General features: G+C 41.1%; 1 protein-coding gene across 2 annotated transcripts in view; it reads left to right on the top strand.

Annotated features, from left to right (window-relative positions):
* The window catches only part of LOC129821170 (parathyroid hormone 2 receptor-like), a 113,037-nt gene that overhangs the window by 53,446 nt on the left and 38,899 nt on the right, over positions 1 to 20,692 (top strand). For both annotated transcript variants that reach the window (XM_055878516.1, XM_055878517.1), the window contains exon 7: positions 4,690 to 4,843. In XM_055878516.1, coding sequence (XP_055734491.1) covers positions 4,690 to 4,843 — 154 coding nt within the window. The remainder of the gene's footprint in view (positions 1 to 4,689; positions 4,844 to 20,692) is intronic.

Below are 20,692 nucleotides of genomic sequence, written 5' to 3'. Positions count from 1 at the left end.
GAAGTGAATACCTGAATTCCATGTCCTCACTATTCAAACAGCATGTCGTTGTCTAATTGCACTGACTTGGCAAAATACCACATTTGCTAATGTATACAGATTGAATAGTTACGTATGTGTGGTTCTATTGTGTGAGTGGAAATCTCATGACAAAAGAACACATAGTGTTCTTGTCTGAAAAGAGGAAGACCAATTAAACAATGATTCTACATTCCATTCCAAGATGGCGTAGCAGTCAGACGTCTTTGTCTTTGTTCTGTCCCTTGTATATATATTTTTCTTCTCATATCTTTTAAAAATATTTTCCTAAACAGCAACTTCTAAATACTCTCCTGCAACCCGTCTCCTCTACGACTGGAATCCCAACATAATCTGCCCGAGGACTCCAACAGGTCCCTCAGGCGCGACGCCCGCTGAAGGCCCATTCTGCTAACCTGCTAGGCCTGCTAGCTACCTAGAGCTACCTGGAACCCCATTAATTCCACGACTGGTCTATCGACGTCACCGCACGAAGAGGCAAAAACAGACTTACCCCCATCGCGACGTCCCCCAAAGGCTAACTTGCTAGTACCGGTCTGCTAACTGCTCGCTTGCTTGCACCGGTTTGCTAACTGCTAGCTTGCCGTCCCCGATCTGCTAACTGATAGCCCCTGCTAACTGCTTGCTTGCTAACCCGACCTGCTAACTGCTAGCTTGCCAGCCCCAGTCTGCTAACTGCTAGCTTGTTTAGCCCCGGCCTACTAACTGTTAGCTTGTTAGCATCGGCCTGCTAACTGTCTGATTCGCTGTGTCAGCAGTCAGCCCAACCACTCACTGGACCCATATGTTCACTTGGCTACGCATGCCTCTCTCTAATATCAATATGCCTCGTCCATTACTGTCCTGGTTAGTGATTACTGTCTTATTCCATTGTGCCCTGCTCAATATGCCTTAACCAACCATATTGTTCCACCTCCTACATATGCGATGACATCACCTGGTTTAAACGTCTCTAGAGACTATATCTCTCTCATCATTACTCAATGCCTAGGTTTACCTCCAATGTACTCACATTCTACCTTACCTTTGTCTGTACACTATGCCTTGAATCTATGCTATCGAGCCCAGTAACCTGCTCCTTTTACTCGCTGTTCTGAACGTGCTAGATGGCCAGTTCGTATAGCATTTAGACGTACCCTTATCCTACTTCTCCTCTGTTCCTCTGGTGATGTAGCACCTCCTCCCAGTGCCCACTCCTTTGAGGCTAGGAAACACTGTCACCACCGATAAATCCACTATAATTGAGAATTTCAATAAGCATTTCTCTACGGCTGGCCATGCTTTCCACCTGGCTACCCCTACCCCGGTCACCTGCCCGGCACCCTCCACAGCAACCCGCCAAAGCCCCCACCATTTCTCCTTCACCCAAATCCAGATAGCTGATGTTCTGAAAAAGCTGCAAAGTCTGGACCCCTACAAATCAGCCGGGCTAGACAATCTGGACCCTCTCTTTCTAAAATGATCTTCCGAAATTGTTGCAACCCCTATTACTAGCCTGTTCAACCTCTCTTTCGTATCGTCTGAGATTCCCAAAGATTGGAAAGCTGCCGCGGTCATCCCCCTCTTCAAAGGGGGTGACACTCTAGACCCAAACTGCTACAGACCTATATCTATCCTACCCTGTCTATCTAAGGTCTTCGAAAGCCAAGTTAACAAACAGATTAACGACCATTTCGAATCCAACCGTACCTTCTTTGCTATGCAATCTGGTTTCAGAGCTGGTCATGGGTGCACCTCACCCACGCTCAAGGTCCTAAACAACATCATAACCGCCATTGATAAGAGACATTACTGCGCAGCCGTATTCATCGACCTGGCCAAGGCTTTCGACTCTGTCAATCACCACATTCTTATTGGCAGACTCGACAGCCTTTGTTTCTCAAATGATTGCCTCGCCTGGTTTACCAACTACTTCTCTGATAGAGTTCAGTGTGTCAAATCGGAGGGGTTCTTGTCCGGACCTCTAGCAGTATCTATGGGTGTGCCAAATGGTTCAATCCTCGGGCCGACTCTCTTCTCTGTATACATCAACAATGTTGCTCTTGCTGCTGGTGATTTTCTGATAAACCTCTACGCAGACGACACCATTCTGTATACTTCTGGCCCCTCTTTGGACACTGTGTTAAATAACCTCCAGACGAGCTTCAATGCCATACAACTCTCCTTCCGTGGCCTCCAACTGCTCTTAAACGCAGGTAAAACTAAATGCATGCTATTCAACCGATCACTGCCCGCACCTGCTCGCCCGACTAGCATCACTACACTGGACGGCTCTGACTACAAATACCTAGGTGTCTGGTTAGACTGTAAACCCTCCTTCCAGACTCACATTAAGCATCTCCAATCCAAAATTAAATCTATAATCGGCTTCCTATATTGCAACAAAGCATCCTTCACTCATGCTGCCAAACATACCCTCGTAAAACTGACCATCCTACCGATCCTTGACTTCGGTGATGTCATCTATAAAATAGCCTCCAACACTCTACTCAACAAATTGGATGCAGTCTATCACAGTGCCATCCGTTTTGTCACCAACGAATTGCAAAAATCTCTGAAGTTGAAGACTTGTATCTCCCTCACTAACATTAAGCATCAGCTGTCAGAGCAGCTTACCGATCGGTGCAGCTGTACACAGCCCATCTGTAAATAGCACACACAACTACCTCATCCCCATATTGTAATTTTTTTTGTTGCTCTTTTGTACCCCAGTATCTCTACTTGCACATCATCATCTGCACATCTATCACTCCAGTGTTAATGCTAAATTGAACAGGGTTCAATTCTCGGGCTGACTCTTTTCTCTATATACACTGCTCAAAAAAATAAAGGGAACACTTAAACAACACAATGTAACTCCAAGTCAATCACACTTCTGTGAAATCAAACTGTCCACTTAGGAAGCAACACTGATTGACAATAAATTTCAAATGCTGTTGTGCAAATGGAATAGACAAAAGGTGGAAATTATAGGCAATTAGCAAGCCACCCCCAAAAAAGGAGTGATTCTGCAGGTGGTGACCACAGACCACTTCTCAGTTCCTATGCTTCCTGGCTGATGTTTTGGTCACTTTTGAATGCTGGCGGTGCTCTCACTCTAGTGGTAGCATGAGACGGAGTCTACAACCCACACAAGTGGCTCAGGTAGTGCAGTTCATCCAGGATGGCACAGCTAATTTTAGTGAATCAAACATTACAACAAAATCAATGGGCTAAAAAACCTAGGTAAAAAAAAAATGCTGACATGGGCTAGTTGATCTGGACATTATTGGCATGTTATAAATTGCTCTCTAAGGTCTGCAATGACAAGAGGAAAACTGCCGATGCACTAACCAATTTCAAAATTGCATTCTACAATTACATCTTTCAGGAGTAAGTTGAAAGTCGCCCGATAGGGGTCTCTGACATGTGGTTAGGCTCGCTCAGGTTGAACAAACTTACACTTGCGCCTTTTTTCTATGCTCAATTGAATGTAATTTACAAAAAAGAAAGGGGTCAATGTATTTTTATTCTCACAAACATCCTTTCTCAATTTTTCTATTTCCCGAGAAGTAATCATAATTTTTTTTTAAAGTGTCTGTAATATTTAATTTTTGTTTGAGTTGAAGACGTGAATCCAACATATAATTTGTTAACAAGTTAATAGGCTATTTTTTGTATTTCAAAGGTGATATTAAATTGTGTTTGGTTGTCATTGCAACCACATATCAACATTTGAAGGAGATTTATCTTCTGCTTCGAATTTATTTATTTTTTATTTCACCTTTATTTAACCAGGTAGGCCAGTTGAGAACAAGTTCTCATTTACAGCTGCGACCTGGCCAAGATAAAGCAAAGCAGTGTGACAAAAACAACAACACGGAGACACATAAACGTACAGTCAATAACACAAAAGAAAAGAAAATTAGAAAGAATTTATGTTGAGTGTGTGCAAATGTAGGAGAGTAGGGAGGTAGGCAATAAATAGGCAATAGGCCAATATGGTTCTGTTCATAAGGAAACAATTTGAAAATCATTTCAGTTCCAACCAACCCCTGACTGTAACGGGTGACATTTAGAAAGTCACTGACCCAATCCTGATCAATGACTAGTATAGTTTACTAGAGAAGTCATCAATGGTAGCAGCCAATGAGCAACAGTAATGTGTCCCTTTCTTTTCGATTGGCTTGGCATTACTGGAAGGTGGGCGGGCAGGGAAGCCATTTAGAGAAATGTCACATTGCAATGTTTCCGCTGTCTCCCACTGTGATAGACGTGTCTATAGTGTTTCTTGGGCGCTGTTATTTCCATTTAGACTCTAGCTTCCTTTGGCACCTAACAGACCTTTTGTAGACGCTGAAATTGTGAGGGATGCGTCTCAACATCTGAGACAGTATAGGCCTCCCTGATACAAGGAAATCACAGAACCAGAACCAGTTCTCTCTACAGAAGAAGGGAACTGGAACAGGGACCTTTATAAAGTACCTGCAGTGAGAACAAGTCATTTGTTTTGGAAGGATGAGTTTCAGACAGTAAAACCTTGGGCAATTATAATTTTCTTATTAATCATTCTTCTTTCTCAATTTTTTTGAGTTTGTCTCTCTCTCCATCTCTTCCCCCTATCTCTCTCACTGTCTCTGTCTCCCTCTTTGTCTCTCTCTCTTTCTACAGATTGGGTGTAAAGTGACAGTGCTGATGTTCATCTATTTCTTGGCGACTAACTACTACTGGATCCTAGTGGAGGGCCTGTACCTCCATAGTCTCATCTTCATGGCCTTCCTCTCTGACACAAAGTACCTGTGGGGCTTCACCCTCATCGGATGGGGTGAGTGTGTGTCATGAGTTAATTTTTATTTACCTCTGTCGCTACAGGTTATTGTCATTGAGATTAAAACTATTTTGCAAGAGAGACCTGTGTGTGAGGATGTCATTGTAGGACTTTAGTGTTTATGGGATTTGATTGGGTTGGTGTGCATTCTAAAAACAAATGTAGTACCCAAATTGTTGTTTACTTCATTTCATCAAGAGCTTTGGTAATCATGCTGTAATATGTGGTATCTAAATGCCAGTACACATTGATAATGCACTCTGACACCAGAGACCTATAATACGTGCTTGATTTGAGGAGTGAGCGAGTTAACTTTGATCAACTCTGAGTTCAACTCGGGATAATCAGAAGTGGAAAGAGTTCTGAAGTATCCTAATTAAGTAGATGTACTGTTATATGATAACATTTTACTAAAGTAGAAGGCAAACTAATGGTGTAAAAACGACTTAAGTAAAACGTTGTTTGTTTAAAAAGTACGCAGAGTAAAAATAATGTAGTTATATTTGTATAAAAATGTTTACCTTAGCTAATTTCGCCAAGATTACCTGAACGTTGTTCCACATGATATTTTACATGCAATAAATAGAAAAAGGAAGAGAGGTAATAACCTGAGTGTACAAACATTAGGAAAACCTGCTCTTTCTATGACATAGTTTCACGACTTCCGCCGAAGTTGGTTCTACTCCTTGTTCGGGCGGCGTTCGGCGTCGCCGGTCTTCTAGCCATCATTGATCCACTTTTTATTTTCCATTTGTTTTGTCTTGTCTTCCCACACGTCTGGTTTCAATTCCATCATTACATGTTATGTAGAAAGAGGAGGAAGGGAAGCGCTACTAAGGTACACTATAGTATATTTTGGTAGATAGAAGGTGCTCTTTGGTAAAAGGTGTAAATTGGTCATCAAAAAGAAAGGAGGACCAAGGCACTCTTCATATAATTAATTAAAATGCCTTTATTAGTATGGCATGTTCAATAGAAACAAAGTTGTTAAAAACCGACGCGTTTCGGCTGCATGGCCTTCGTCAGGGAGTACAGAAAAAAGAGAATACAATGTCCTCTTTTGAAAGTCTTTTCCAATTAGCCCTAATTAGAAGAGGGAGTGGTTACCAAATTGGACACACCTAGTAAGCAATAATATACACATGAAAAGGTGAAATACTGTAGCTATGTTATCATGAGCATACAACTCCAAGCTAGAAGCATCAGAACACCCAGAGAGGCAGTTCCAACCCTAACCAAGACTGGGAGAAGTGTCCAGAACAAGAAAGCAATATATTCCACAGTACTCCAGATCACAGCAAAACATGAACAACAGTCCAAACATAGCTAGAGGGCAATAGAGCAAAATGTCCACTAGATGACAGCAAATGGACCCATCACGACCCTACAGGAAGGGTGAGAAATCCATATCTTCATTTAAACCATGGTACTTGGTGGCCTGTAGTTTGTAAATCCAAAAACTTTCCCTTTGGTTTAACTGTTTAAGACGGTCCCCTTTTCTAATAGAGGCCGGAACATGATCAATACCCATAGCTTGTAGGGAGGCAGGGTTACCATGGTGTAAGGACTTGTAGTGCCTTGCCATGGGGTAGTCTTCATTGCCTACCCGTATGGCGTACTTGTGTTCCGTCAAGCGATCTTGAAGGCGTCTCTTTGTCCGTCCAATGTAGAACACCTTGCACTGTGGACATTCCAGTCTATAGATGACATGAGTGGTTTTGCAGTTAATAAAATGCTTGAGGTAATACTCCATTAACCACTCATGTCATCTATAGACAGGAATGTCCACAGTGCAAGGTGTTCTACATTGGACGGACAAAGAGACGCCTTCAAGATCGCTTGACGGAACACAAGTACGCCATACGGGTAGGCAATGAAGACTACCCCATGGCAAGGCACTACAAGTCCTTACACCATGGTAACCCTGCCTCCCTACAAGCTATGGGTATTGATCATGTTCCGGCCTCTATTGGAAAAGGGGACCGTCTTAAACAGTTAAACCAAAGGGAAAGTTTTTGGATTTACAAACTACAGGCCACCAAGTACCCTGGTTTAAATGAAGATATGGATTTCTCACCCTTCCTGTAGGGTCGTGATGGGTCCATTTGCTGTCATCTAGTGGACATTTTGCTCTATTGCCCTCTAGCTATGTTTGGACTGTTGTTCATGTTTTGCTGTGATCTGGAGTACTGTGGAATATATTGCTTTCTTGTTCTGGACACTTCTCCCAGTCTTGGTTAGGGTTGGAACTGCCTCTCTGGGTGTTCTGATGCTTCTAGCTTGGAGTTGTATGCTCATGATAACATAGCTACAGTATTTCACCTTTTCATGTGTATATTATTGCTTACTAGGTGTGTCCAATTTGGTAACCACTCCCTCTTCTAATTAGGGCTAATTGGAAAAGACTTTCAAAAGAGGACATTGTATTCTCTTTTTTCTGTACTCCCTGACGAAGGCCATGCAGCCGAAACGCGTCGGTTTTTAAACAACTTTGTTTCTATTGAACATGCCATACTAATAAAGGCATTTTAATTAATTATATGAAGAGTGCCTTGGTCCTCCTTTCTTTTTGATTACATGTTATGTATTTAACCCTCTGTTCCCCCCATGTCCTTGTCCGGAATTGTTTATTTTAAGTGCTCGTGCATGTTATGTCTGGTGTGCGACGGGTTTTGTACCCATTGTATTCGATTGTTTTGTTTACGGTGATTTTTATTATTAAACTGCGCCATTGTAACACATTATTTGCTCTCCTGTGCCTGACTTCTCTGCCGCCAGTACACACCCCTTACACATAGACTGACCAGGTGAATCCAGGTGAAAGCTATGATCCTGTCACGTTCCTGACCTGTTTTCCTTTGTCTTGTATTTATTTTAGTTGGTCAGGGCGTGAGTTGGGTGGGTTTGTCTATGGTTGATTTTCTATGTTGGGATTTTTGTGTTCGGCCTGGTATGATTCTCAGTCAGAGGCAGCTGTCAATCGTTGTCTCTGATTTGAGAATCATACTTAGGCAGCCTGGGTTTCACGTGTTTTTTGGTGGGTGTTTGTTTCCGTGTTTGTGTTTTCACCACACGGTACTGTATAGGTTTCTGCACTTCATTTATTTGTTTTTGTAATTCAGTGTTCAAGTTTCGTTATAATAAATCATCATGAACACTAACCACTGTGCGTATTGGTCCGATCCGTCTCGCCTCTCCTCGTCCGAGGAGGAGGAAGAATATGAAAGCCGTTACAGATCCCTTACATATGTCACCACCTGTTAAATCCACTTTAATCAGTGTAGATAACGGGGAGGAGATGGGTAAAAGAAGGATGTTATCCTTGAAACAATTGAGACATGGATGCTGTACTTTATGTGTGCCATTGAGAGGGTGCACGGGAAGGACAAAATATTTAAGTGCCTTTGAATGGGCTATTGTAGTAGTTGCCAGGCGCACCAGTTTGAGTGTGTCAAGAACTGCAATGCTGCTGGGTTTTTTCACACTCAACAGTTTCCCATGTGTATCAAGAATGGTCCACCACCCATAGGACATCCAACAAACTTGACACAGATGTGGGAAGCATTGGAATCAACATTGGCCAGCATCCCTGTAGAACGCTTTCTACACCTTGTAGACACCATGATATTAATGCACTGTTGGAGCTAGAAACATAAGCATTTCACGGCACCTGGGATGACATCTGCAAATATGTGTACGCAACCAACACATTTGATTTGATTACAATAGCCCAAACACAGACCTTACATATATATTGTTCTCAGATGTTCTCAGACCTAAAAAGATGTCTAATGTTGAGATGAGTTCATGTCTCGCTGTACCTATTATGTCAACTCACACAGTTATATGCAACAAGATTAATTAATTTAAACCAACCCATCTATTGTTCTCTCTCACTTCAGACACACACACACAGAATACAATTTGGATGATGCGTAGACAAAACGTTACTTGTGAGAGACACTGATGTTGTGTGAAATCATAGAACAGCCCAATATCACATAATTTATTACATTCTGTCACGCCCTGGCCTTAGTATTCTTTGTTTTCTTAATTATTTTAGTTAGGTCAGGGTGTGACATGGGGAATGTATGTGTTTTGTGTAGTGTCTAGGGTGGTTGTAAAGTTTAGGGGGTTTATTAGAGTAGTTGGGTTTATGTTTAGTATAGAAGTCTAGCTGTGTCTATGGTTGAGTGTAGGTATCTAGGAAAGTCTATGGTTGCCTGAATTGGGTCTCAATTAGAGACAGCTGGTTATTGTTGTCTCTGATTGGGAGCCATATTTAAGGCAACCATAGGCTTTAGCTGTTTGTGGGGAATTGTCTATGTTGAAAGTAAGTAGCTTGTGTGTGCACTTTCGTTTGTAGCTTCACGGTTGTTTTTGTATAGTTTGTATAAGTGTGTCGTGTTCATCTTCAAAATAAAGAGAAGATGTATTTTGCACACGCTGCGCCTTGGTCCACATTCTTTAAAGAAGACAATCGTGACACATTCAATCACATAAAATGTATGTTTACTTGGTATATCGTTACTTTAACTGAGGCCTGAAGCCTAAACTTTACATAAGTATTCATAACACCTTTATGAAGCCGTTCATGAAACCTTAATGAGAGTTGAAGTAGGCATATCATTCATTACATTAACCTTAATGATTGATGCATTCATTCATCGTCATCATGTATAATGATCATACCTCATCATGTGTGATTTCATACATCATGATCTAACCAAATATAATTAGCTAAAAGAAGAATACAATTTGACCCAGATTCTATCTGGGATTTACTGAGTCTGGCTTTTAACTTTTTATGGCTGCAGGGGCAGTATTGAGTAGCTCTGATTAAAGGTGCCCATTTCAAACGGCCTCGTACTCAATTCTTGCTCGTACAATATGCATATTATTATTACTATTGGATAGAAAACACTCTCTAGTTTCTAAAACCGTTTGAATTATATCTGTGAGTCAAACAGAACTCATTTCGCACGACCTTCCTGACCAGGAAGTGGAAAGTCTGAAATCGATGCTTTGTTCTACTTCCTGCCAATACATGGGCATGATACGTATTAGTATACGTGCACTTCATACACCTTCCCCTGGATGTCAAGAGGCGGTGAGAGAAGAAATTTTGTGTTTATCTTGGTCTGAAGTGGAATACAAGCTCTTTGTATGACGTGTTCGCCCATTTCCTGTTTTCTGGAGAGCGCGAAAGGGGACATGGATTTGCCTTCTGTTTAGCTGCTGTTATAGGCGACTAATATCTCCGGCTTTGATTTTATTTGATACATGTGACCATATCATCGTAAAGTATGTTTTTTCAATATAGTTTCATCAGATTATTGAAAATTCTTCGGGAGTTTTGCCATGTTCCGTTCTCTTCCGTTTGTTGACATGGAGAGATTTGTGCCACTTGGCAAGTGCGCTTGCTAAATCGAGAGGGAAAATGAACGTTCTAAATCCAAACAACGATTGTTCTTGACAAAGGACACCTTGTCCAACATTCTGATGGAAGATCACCAAAAGTAAGAAACATTTTATGATGCTATTTCATATATCTGTCGCCGGTGCCCAACTTTGGGGTACTCAGCTATACCGAAGCTGGATGTCGTAATTAAGTTATTTTTTTGAATTCTAACACTGCGATTTCATTAAGAACTAATGGATCTATCATTTCCTATACAACATATATTTTTTAGTTATGTTTATGAATAGCTATTTGGTCAGAATATGTGTGTCAGAAAACGTGTCAGAAAAATATCGTTGCTGTTTAGACGTTGTGGAAAAAGTAGCTAAGTTAGCACAATGTGTAACCACTGATTTCAGCTCTAAATATGCACATTTTCGAACAAAACATAAGTGTATGTATAACCTGATGTTATAGGACTGTCATCTGATGAAGAATATCAAGGTTAGTCAAAAAATATATATATTTTACTGGTTTGTTACGATCGCTAACTTTTGCTACTGGGAAATGGCTTGTCTTTCTGGCTATTGTGGTAAGCTAATATAACGCTATATTGTGTTTTCGCTGTAAAACACTTAATAAAACGGAAATGGAATGGAATCACAAGATGCCTGTCTTTCATTTGCTGTACACTATGTATTTTTCAGAAATGTTTTATGATGAGTAATTAGGTATTTGACCTTGGTGTCTGTAATTATTATGGCTGCTTTCGGTGCAATTTCTGATTGTAGCTGCAATGTAAACTATGATTTATACCTGAAATATGCACATTTTTCGAACAAAACATAGATTTATTGTATAACATGTTATAAGACTGTCATCTGATGAAGTTGTTTGTTGGTTAGTTTGGTTGGTTCTTGGTTAGTTAGGTTGGCTTTGTGCATGCTACCCGTGCTGTGAAAAATGTCTGTCCTTTTTTTGTATTTGGTGGTGAGCTAACATAAATATACGTGCTGTTTTCGCTGTAAAACATTTTAAAAATCGGACATGTTGGCTGGATTCACAAGATGTTTACCTTTCATTTGCTGTATTGGACTTGTTAATGTGTGAAAGTTAAATATTTAAAAAATATATATTTTGAATTTCGCTCCCTGCACTTGAGCTGGCTGTTGTCATAAGTGTACCGACGTCGGGCTTGCAGCCATAAGAAGTTAAATGAACTTTATCCTAATTTACACAGACAAAGTGCATAGCTAAAAATCCTAGGTCTCTCTAAATACTGTATGTCATGACCAAGCAAGCTAACATTAGCTAGCTAGTTCAATTACTGACGTGCTATCCATAATAACGGCTATTATCATTGGTTGTTGGTTAGCCATGCAGCTAGTTAGCTAACTTAGCTGCAAGGAAAGCTAGCTACTAACTGCTACATTTTTTATTTTTCATATCTAGCTATCTTACCTCTGTTTTAGCAGGAAGTCAACTCCGCCATCCTGGGTATGCAGCTTGCATTCCATAATTACACTCTCGCCTCTACTGTACTTGAAGGAGCCCTGGTCACTGAAATGCCGCCATAGATGCTTCTCTTCGTCTTCTTCAGAAGACGCAGACACTGGATAGCTCTACTCCGTCTCCATGTCTCTCTAACTAGCTAAATGATTTTTGTCTTTTTGAAAATCTTCATTATCGTTCAGTTTGTTTGCACAGTTTGATTTGATTGGCCTGTTTTGCACGCCAAGTGAGAAAATAAACACACGAATACACCACAGAGTATATATCTGTAATATCTGAATAAATACAAGGTTGTCTCTAGTTGTTACACAGGATTTAACTATTTAAACTGAAGTGTAACTTTATAGTTACCTATGAGCAATTTCTATATATTTACTTATTACTCAGTACCAAGTGAAAATACCTACAAACTATTTTATTGCAACGTAAAATACCTTATAGGATTTTTATTGTTAGATTAATAATTTGATTAAACAAAGATATTGTCCGACTCAATAACATAAAAATAACTATTCTAGTGGTGACTCAAATCTGTAGCCTATAGTATGGTGAGTATCTTAGATGGCTAATTTAGAAAAATAGAATTGCCTTTTTCTTCCCTTTTTAGCATTACAAGTAACAAGGTAAATAGACAACTCAGTCTCGGACTCTGTCTTCATCTGTTTATTTTTTGTAAGCATTTTCCCATCCTGGAGTCTAAGAGTCTGTGGTAGAGAAGAACAATGTATGACGATTTAGTATAGACACTCTACATTACCCTTAGTTATAATCATCATGATTTTTATAGTTTAGGTATATACGTAGCTAGTTATTGTCTTATCCAGCTGGCAATAACAGTGCTTGCTAACGACAAAAAGTTAGCTAGTGTTTAGCTACATTGAAAAGGAACTCATGTTACTCATAATGTGTTGACACAAGTAGGTAGCTAGTTCACATTGTTATGCTGGGTGTGTCTAACGTAATACCCTGAGAACAAGGTTCAGGGAAGATAAGACCATAGAGTCCAGCTAACATTAGCTAGCGAGTAACGATTGTAGGATATTTGCCTGCTTTAGCTAGCTAGTCAAGGATAGAAAATTAGCTAGCTAGCGTGCTAGATAATCCAAGAAAACTCAGATTGCATGAAAAGTCCATTATTTAGATGGTAACTAGCTAGCTAGATAGCCTAGTTGGTAGGCCCAACAAAAATGCAAGCGGATGTTTGCTAGCTAACCAACACTAGGCTAGCTAGCAAACCTTATTCTTCTTCTTTAAAATTGTATTGGCGGATCGCAAACGAGAGGTGCATACACCATCACCTACTGTACTGCAGTGTGAGGCAGGTCACGGCCTCCCTATTCATCAATTTCTCTTATCTAGCACTCTGTTTCCGCCTACTGTTCTGGAATGTGAATTCATTACAATTAGTGACACAAAAAGGGAAGGGGGAAAGGATGGAGAAAGGGGAAGAAAAATGCCCTACCAACTAACCCTACTAAGGTCGATAAGTAAGGTTGATGTCCTCACTCGCCGTGGAAATCTAATTAGATTAATACAAAAATCCCCATAAAAAGCCGTCAGTTTAAGCTAGAGATGTTTTTTCGCGTTGGATGCGTCTCAATCCACCTATTTCTCATTTCCATATCTGCGGTAAAAGTTGACAGAGCTACAGTAGAGAGGTGTTTGTCAGACCATGAGACATCCCAAAAATCGTTCTTTTCACAAAATCGTCTGTAGCGTCCAAACAGTTTGGGCTACGCACTAATATGATCCCTCTGTGGAAACGTGAGACTCTCACCTTCTTTTGCTCTAGGATGTGCACAAGACTCACTAGACTCGTCTGAAGGTCCCCCGGTACCATTTCTTTTAAATTATGGAAGTATATACAGTACAGAGACTGTTTAGTGCCAAAAATGAGGGGTTAAATACAAAATAACAAATGTTTCCTGATCTTTCTTACATCTCTCAGATATAGGTGTGAGCGGACCAAGTAATTTTGGCGTCACTCTAAAGCGGAAAGGTGGAATAAACGAGCCAGGAGTAGGTTTTCTTGATTGAACACAGTTCTCTATTGAGGGATTTTGGTCAATACAAACACTCCAACATAATCAATGAAAATCTCCCAAGGAAAAACATACATCTTCTTCTCCAGATGAAACAGGAACACAATACGATTATCTTTGAACTACAACAAAAGTCACGGGTTTGTCACCGTCTTAATGGTTCTTCGTGGATAGCTCCCCTCTCTTGGTGGCCATCCTCCAGAGATAGTTTTCCCCACTTTATCTGCTGGTTCCATACTCTCTCTTATAGGGGAAAGAGAATATGTCATTAGTACCGTCAGCTATGTTTAATTGCCTTGTCTCATATGCCTTGTTGGGCTACTATCCGTGAGCCCAGCCTGCCCTCTGGTGGTCCTTCCAAATAGGACAGACACTTCAGAGCAAACTTCCATTAGATTGTTTGGGGGGACTTTCTGTTGTTCCAGGTAGTGATTATGTTATTCCATGCATGTGTATGGGCTAATAGTGGTAATATTACACTTTATATACACTACCGGTCAAAAGTTTGGACACTGTCACGACTTCCACCGAAGTCGTTTCCTCTCCTACTTCGGGCGGTGTTCGGTGGTCGGCGTCACCAGTCTTCTAGCCATCGTCGAGCCACTTTTCATTTTCCATTTGTTTTGTCTTGTTTTCCTACACACCTGGTTTCCATTTCCCTCGTTAAGTGTTGTGTATTTAACCCTCTGTTCCCCCCATGTCCTTCTGTGGAATTGTTTGTTTGTAAGTGCTTGTGCACTATGTTACTGGTGCACGTCGGGTTTTGTACCCATGTAGGTCCTTTTTAGTTGCCGTTGATTTTGAAATTAAACTACTCCGGCTATTACCCATTTCTGCTCCCCTGCGTCTGACTTCACTGCCACCAGTTCTGAAACCCTTAGACACACCTACTCATTAAAGGGTTTTCTTTATTTTTTACTATTTTCTACATTGTAGAGTAATTGTGAAGACATTATAACTATGAAATAACACATATGGAATCATGTTGTAACCAAAAAAGTGTTAACTTCTTTGGGGTAGGGGGCAGTATTTTCACGTCCGGATGAAAAGCGTGCCCAGAGTAAACGGCCTGCTACTCAGCCATAAAAGCTAGAATATGCATATTATTAGTAGATTTGGATAGAAAACACTCTGACATTTCTAAAACTGTTTGAATGATGTCTGTGAGTATAACAGAACTCCTATGGGAGGCAAAAACCTGCGAAAAAATCCAACCAGGAAGTGGGAAATCTGAGGTTGGTCGATTTTCAACTCAGACCCTATTGAAGATACAGTGGGATATTGGTCATGTTGCACTTAGAGCCTTGTCTGATGCTTCTACTGTGAAGTGGGGCCGAATGAGAGGGGATTGAGTAAGGTCTACCATGAGCTGAACATGTGCTGACCATGCGCGTTCATGTGAGAGCGAGCTCTGTTCCATCGCACTTCTGAAGACAAAGGAATTTTCCGGTTGGAACATTATTGAAGAATTATGTTAACATCCTAAAGATTGATTCAATACTTTGTTTGTCATGTTTCTACTGACTGTAATATAACTTTTTAAACTTTTTGTCCGTACTTTCCGCTGGAATTGCAAGCGCGTCGTGAGTTTGGAAAGTGTACTGAACGCTAGAACAACAAGGAGGAATTTGGACATAAATGATGGACATTATCGAACAAAACAAACATTTATTGTGGAACTGGGATTCCTGGGAGTGCATTCTGATGAAGATCATCAAAGGTAAGTGAATGTTTATAATGTTATTTCTGACTTCTGTTGACTGCACAATATGGCGGATATATTTTTGTCTTGATTGGGCTCTGAGCGCCGACCTCAGATTATTGCATGGTTTGCTTTTTCGGTAAAGTTGTTTTGAAATCTGACACAGCAGTTGCATTAAGGGGAAGTGCATCTAAAGTTCCATGCATAAAACTTGTATTTCATCAACATTTATAATGAGTATTTCTGTAAATTGATGTGGCTCTCTGCAAAATCACCGGATGTTTTTGAACTACTGAACGTAACTCGTCAATCTAAACTCAGATTCTTCTTCTTCAAATAGCCACCCTTTGCCTTGATGACAGCTTTGCACACTCTTGGCATTCTCTCAACCATCTTCGTGAGGTAGTCACCTGGACTGTATTTAAATTAACAGGTGTTCCTAGTTTAAAGTTAATTTGTGGAATGTCTTTCCTTCTTAATGCGTTTGAGCCAATCAGTTGTGTTGTGACAAGGTGGTGGGGTATACAGAAGATAGCCCTATTTGGTAAAAGACCAAGTCCATATTATAGCAAGAACAGCTCAAATAAGCAAAGAGAAATGACAGTCCATCATTACTTTATGACACGAAGGTTAGTCAATACGGAAAATGCCAAGTTTCTTCAAGTACAGTTGCAAAAACCATCAAGCGCTATGATGAAACTGGCTCTCATGAGGACCGCCACAGGAATGGAAGACCCAGAGTTACCTCTGCTGCAGAGGATACATTAATTAGTTACCAGCCTCAGAAATTGCATCCCAAATAAATGCTTCATAGAGTTAAAGTAACAGATACATCTCAACATCAACTGTTCAGAGGAGACTGTGTGAATCAGGCCTTCATTGTCGAATTGCTCCAAAGAAACCACTATTAAAGGACACCAATAAGAAGAAGAGACTTGCTTTGGCCAAGAAACACGAGCAATGGTCATTAGACCGGTGGAAATTATTTGTCCTTTGGTCTGCAGTCCAAAATGGAGATTTTTGGTTCCAACCGTCATGTCTTTCTGAGACGCAGTGTGGGTGAACGGATGATCTCCGCATGTGTTTTTCCCACATAAAGCATGGAGGAGAAGGTGTTATGGTGTGGGGGTGCTATGCTGCTGACACTGTCTGTGATTTAGTTAGAATTCGAGGCCCAGCCTTGCTACCACAGCATTCTGCAGCAATACGCCATCCCATCTGATGTTCGCTTAGTGGGACTATCATTTGTTTTTCAACAGGACATTGACCCAACACACCTCCAGGCTGTGTAATGGCTATTTTACCAAGAAGGAGAGTGATGGAGTGCTGTGTCAGACGACCTGGCCTTCACAACCAAATTGAGATGGTTTGGGATGAGTCGGACCGCAGAGTGAAGGAAAACCAGCCAACAAGTGCTCAGCATATGTGGGAACTCCTTCAAGACTGTTGGAAAAGCATTCCATGTGAAGCTGGTTGAGAGAATGCGCAAAGCTTTCTACAATGTAGAAAATAGTAAAAATAAAGAAAAACTCTTGAATGAGTAGGTGTTCTAAAACTTTTGGCCAGTAGTGTACATCACAGAAGATCGAAATATAACAAAACAGTTTGACATGCAGTGGGAAGAAAAATTATGTGAACCCTTTAGAATTACCTGGATTTCTGCATGAATTGGTCATATCTTCATTCACAACAATAGACAAACACAGTCTACTTAAACTAATAACACACAAACAATTATATTTTTTATTGTCTTTATTGAACACAACGTGTAAATATTCACAGTGCAGGCTGGAAAAAGTATTTGAACCCTTGGATTTAATAACAGGTTGGCCCTTCTTTGGCAGCAATAACCTCAACCAAACATTTTCTGTAGTTGTGGATCAGACCTGCACAATGGTCAGGAGGAATTTTGGTCCTCTTCACACAACTGTTTCAGTTCCACAATATTCTTGGAATGTCTGGTGTGAACCGCTCCCTTGAGGTCATGCCACAGCATCTCAATCGGGTTGAGGTCAGGACTGACTGGACCACTCCAGAAGGCGTATTTTATTCTGTTCAAGAGGCTTCTAAACAGCTTCGACCCCCAAGCCAAAAGACTCCTGAACATCTAATCAAATGGCTACCCAGACTTTTTGCATTGTCCCCCACCCCTCTCTTCTATGCTGCTGCTACTCTCTGTTATTATCTATGCATAGTCACTTTAATAACTCTACCTACATGTACATATTACCTCAATTACCAACTAACCGGTGCCCCTGCACATTGACTCTGTACCGGTACCCCCTGTATATAGCCTCGCTATTGTTATTTTACTGCTGCTCTTTTATTATGTTACTTTTTTTTCTTCAAACTTAAAACTGCATTGTTGGTTAATGGCTTGTAAGTAAGCATTTCAACTGTCTGTTGTATTCGGCGCATATGACAAATACAATTTAATTTGATTTGATTTGAGTTTGGCATTCGACTATTCACGTGCAACATGATTGCACAATTACAAGCCTGATAGAGTTAGCGGAAGACAGACGAGCAGTATCCACCGTCGAGATACGGAGCTGGCTAGCTTTAGAAGACCCTGAGTAGATCTAGCTTGCATCGTAGTATACCACTCTGCTGTGTCCAGCCCAAACGATTTACCAGTGACAGCGTGGTTTAAGCAGAGTTGAATTGAACCACACTACAGTCCACCATGACAACCCTTAAAATAACATGCTTTTGTGTGTGTGTGTGTGGGTGTGTTTATTAGGGCTGTGACGGTCATGCATATTTGGATGATGCTTATTTGTCAGCCAAATGACTGCGGTCACCCTAATAACCGTTTTTTAAAATACTGACAACCAAAGACTTGTTTGCTGCAACACTGTACTTGTTTCAGCCAAGAGCAACAAAGTTCAGTCATGTTGTAGAGTCCATGTTACAGCAGAAACAGACTCAACCGCATGAATGCCCGGCCGTCCCGTCTACAGTCAGCTGTTCGTTCCACGCAACAAAAAAGGGTCATGACAGTCTTAAACCGTTGGTTACATGGTTATTAAACAGTAATTGTGTGTGTGTGTGTGTGTGTGTGTGTGTGTGTGTGTGTGTGTGTGTGTGTGTGTGTGTGTGTGTGTGTGTGTGTGTGTGTGTGTGTGTGTGTGTGTGTGTGTGTGTGTGTGTGTGTGTGTGTGTGTGTGTGTGTGTGTTTTGGCGGGCGAGTGTGTGCGTGTGTGGTTGAGGTTAAAAAGATTTTTGATAATTGTAAATGTCACGTGTTCTCCCTCTCCGGCCTCTGTGCATTGTTCGTTTTTCGTTGTTTTGTATTATGTTGGTGTTTATTTATTAAAACACTCACTCCCTGAACTTTCCTCACCTAAGGGAAGCATCAGGGAGTGTTTATTTTTTTGTGTCAGTGGGAATGACGTCGGGTCCGGGAGCCGCCACAGGTTCTCATGCCTCAGCCAGATCGCCAGGGTCCCCTGCCTCTGCCGGCTCGCCAGGCTCTCATGCCTCAGCCGGTCTGTCAGGTTCCCGCGCCCCAGCCGGCGACAGATTCCCGTGCATCTGCAGGGGTCACCGTTCTGCTCCTGATCTCCGGGATCGTCTGTTTGGTTGGCGTCCTACAACTGAAGTCGAACGCGCCGGGGAGGGGTACTGTGACGTATGCTCTCTCTCCAGCGCTCTAGGTCGCCATGCTCCCACGTCTCAGCCGCTTTGACAGGTTTCCCGCGCCTCATTTTGGTCAGCGTCCTCATTTTGGTCAGCGTCCTCATTTTGGTCAGCGTCCTGCAACTGGAGGGGAGGGAGTACTGTCATGTGTGCTCCCTCTCCGGCCTCTAGGTCACCAGGCTGCTCGTTATGGAGCACACCTGTCACCATTGTTACGTGCACCTGCGCATCATTAGACTCCATCACCTCCCTGATTACTTTCCCTATATATGTCACTCCCTTTGTTTCCTTCCCCAGGCGTCATTGTTTCTGTTCCAGTGTCATGTCTGTCTTATTAAAACACTCACTCCCTGAACTTGTTTCCCAACTTTCAGTGCACATTGTTGCAGTAAACTACATTCATCTGACTGAATACATGCTATAGGTCAAACGCAATCCAAATAGACTAAGCCATTTTGCGAGTTTCGGCATCCCAACTCTGATATTTTAAGTACATGTATTCTAACATAACTTTATGTGATTTATTATTAAGAGGCTTATCGGACTTATGAGCTGTTTATAGCGACCACAGTCCATTTATTAATTTAAATTAATTTAATTTATCAAATCTATCTTAGCCAGAGATGTAAAGTTAAAACCTATGCATAATGATACGTGTATAGTGTAAATCACATTTACCAATAGACCTACTACATTTTGAACATATAATCAATCAAAGAGTTTACTCTTTAAACGAGGCATGCAATTAGTCTAGTCAACTAATACGTTGTATTACTCACAAATGAATTGACACTTCCTGTGTACATGTAGTAGAGCATTCGTTACAGTATAAGACAGAGTAAATAACTCTACTAATAAGATGTACGTGGTTCCAAGTTTTTTTTAATAATCTCCAAGTGAAAAAGTTTCATGTGTGTCTGTCTGCACACACATGGAGCTTGCAAACAAGTTCTCAATTAGACTTAGACCTTTTATCCATGGAAAAAACAGAAACTCCCCCCCAACAGAAAGGAACATTATTTTGCACATTTCTGGGGGGAAACAAAAGGCAGGACATCACACCCAGATTTAAAATCAACTCAATTCAATTTGAATGTTATTACCGGACAACAGAAATGTGCCTGAAAACTGAAAAATACAACATACGATTTCAGCCCTGTCTCTCTGAAAATACATCAACCGGAATACATACAATGTAATAAGACATAAAAAAACGTACAGCTCTTTATGAACTCTTGAAACAATCCAAACACAACAGTAACATTTATTCAGTCGATTCAAGTTTATCGGTCTTCACACTTCAGACGGTGTCCGTACTCCCAAGGTCTGTGGGAGCGTTCTTCTCTGGGAAATGCCACCTTGGAGATGTGCTTCCCTCCTGTGATAGCAAACACAATATGGCCAGCCATTGGGACAATGCCATAAATTGTGATTGAATCATCACTCTGTGCTCCCACGCCAGCCTGTCGCCGACGCATCTGAATCACAGACTTCAAGGTCATCATCTCTCCCACTACGTGTGTGTTTTCCACCTGCTGATGATAAGT

The sequence above is a fragment of the Salvelinus fontinalis genome, chromosome 23, assembly GCF_029448725.1.
Source record: "Salvelinus fontinalis isolate EN_2023a chromosome 23, ASM2944872v1, whole genome shotgun sequence".
In the NCBI taxonomy this organism is placed as follows: Eukaryota; Metazoa; Chordata; class Actinopteri; order Salmoniformes; family Salmonidae; genus Salvelinus; species Salvelinus fontinalis.
Note: the sequence above shows the minus strand (reverse complement) of the source record. Positions and strands in the feature narration are given on the sequence as shown.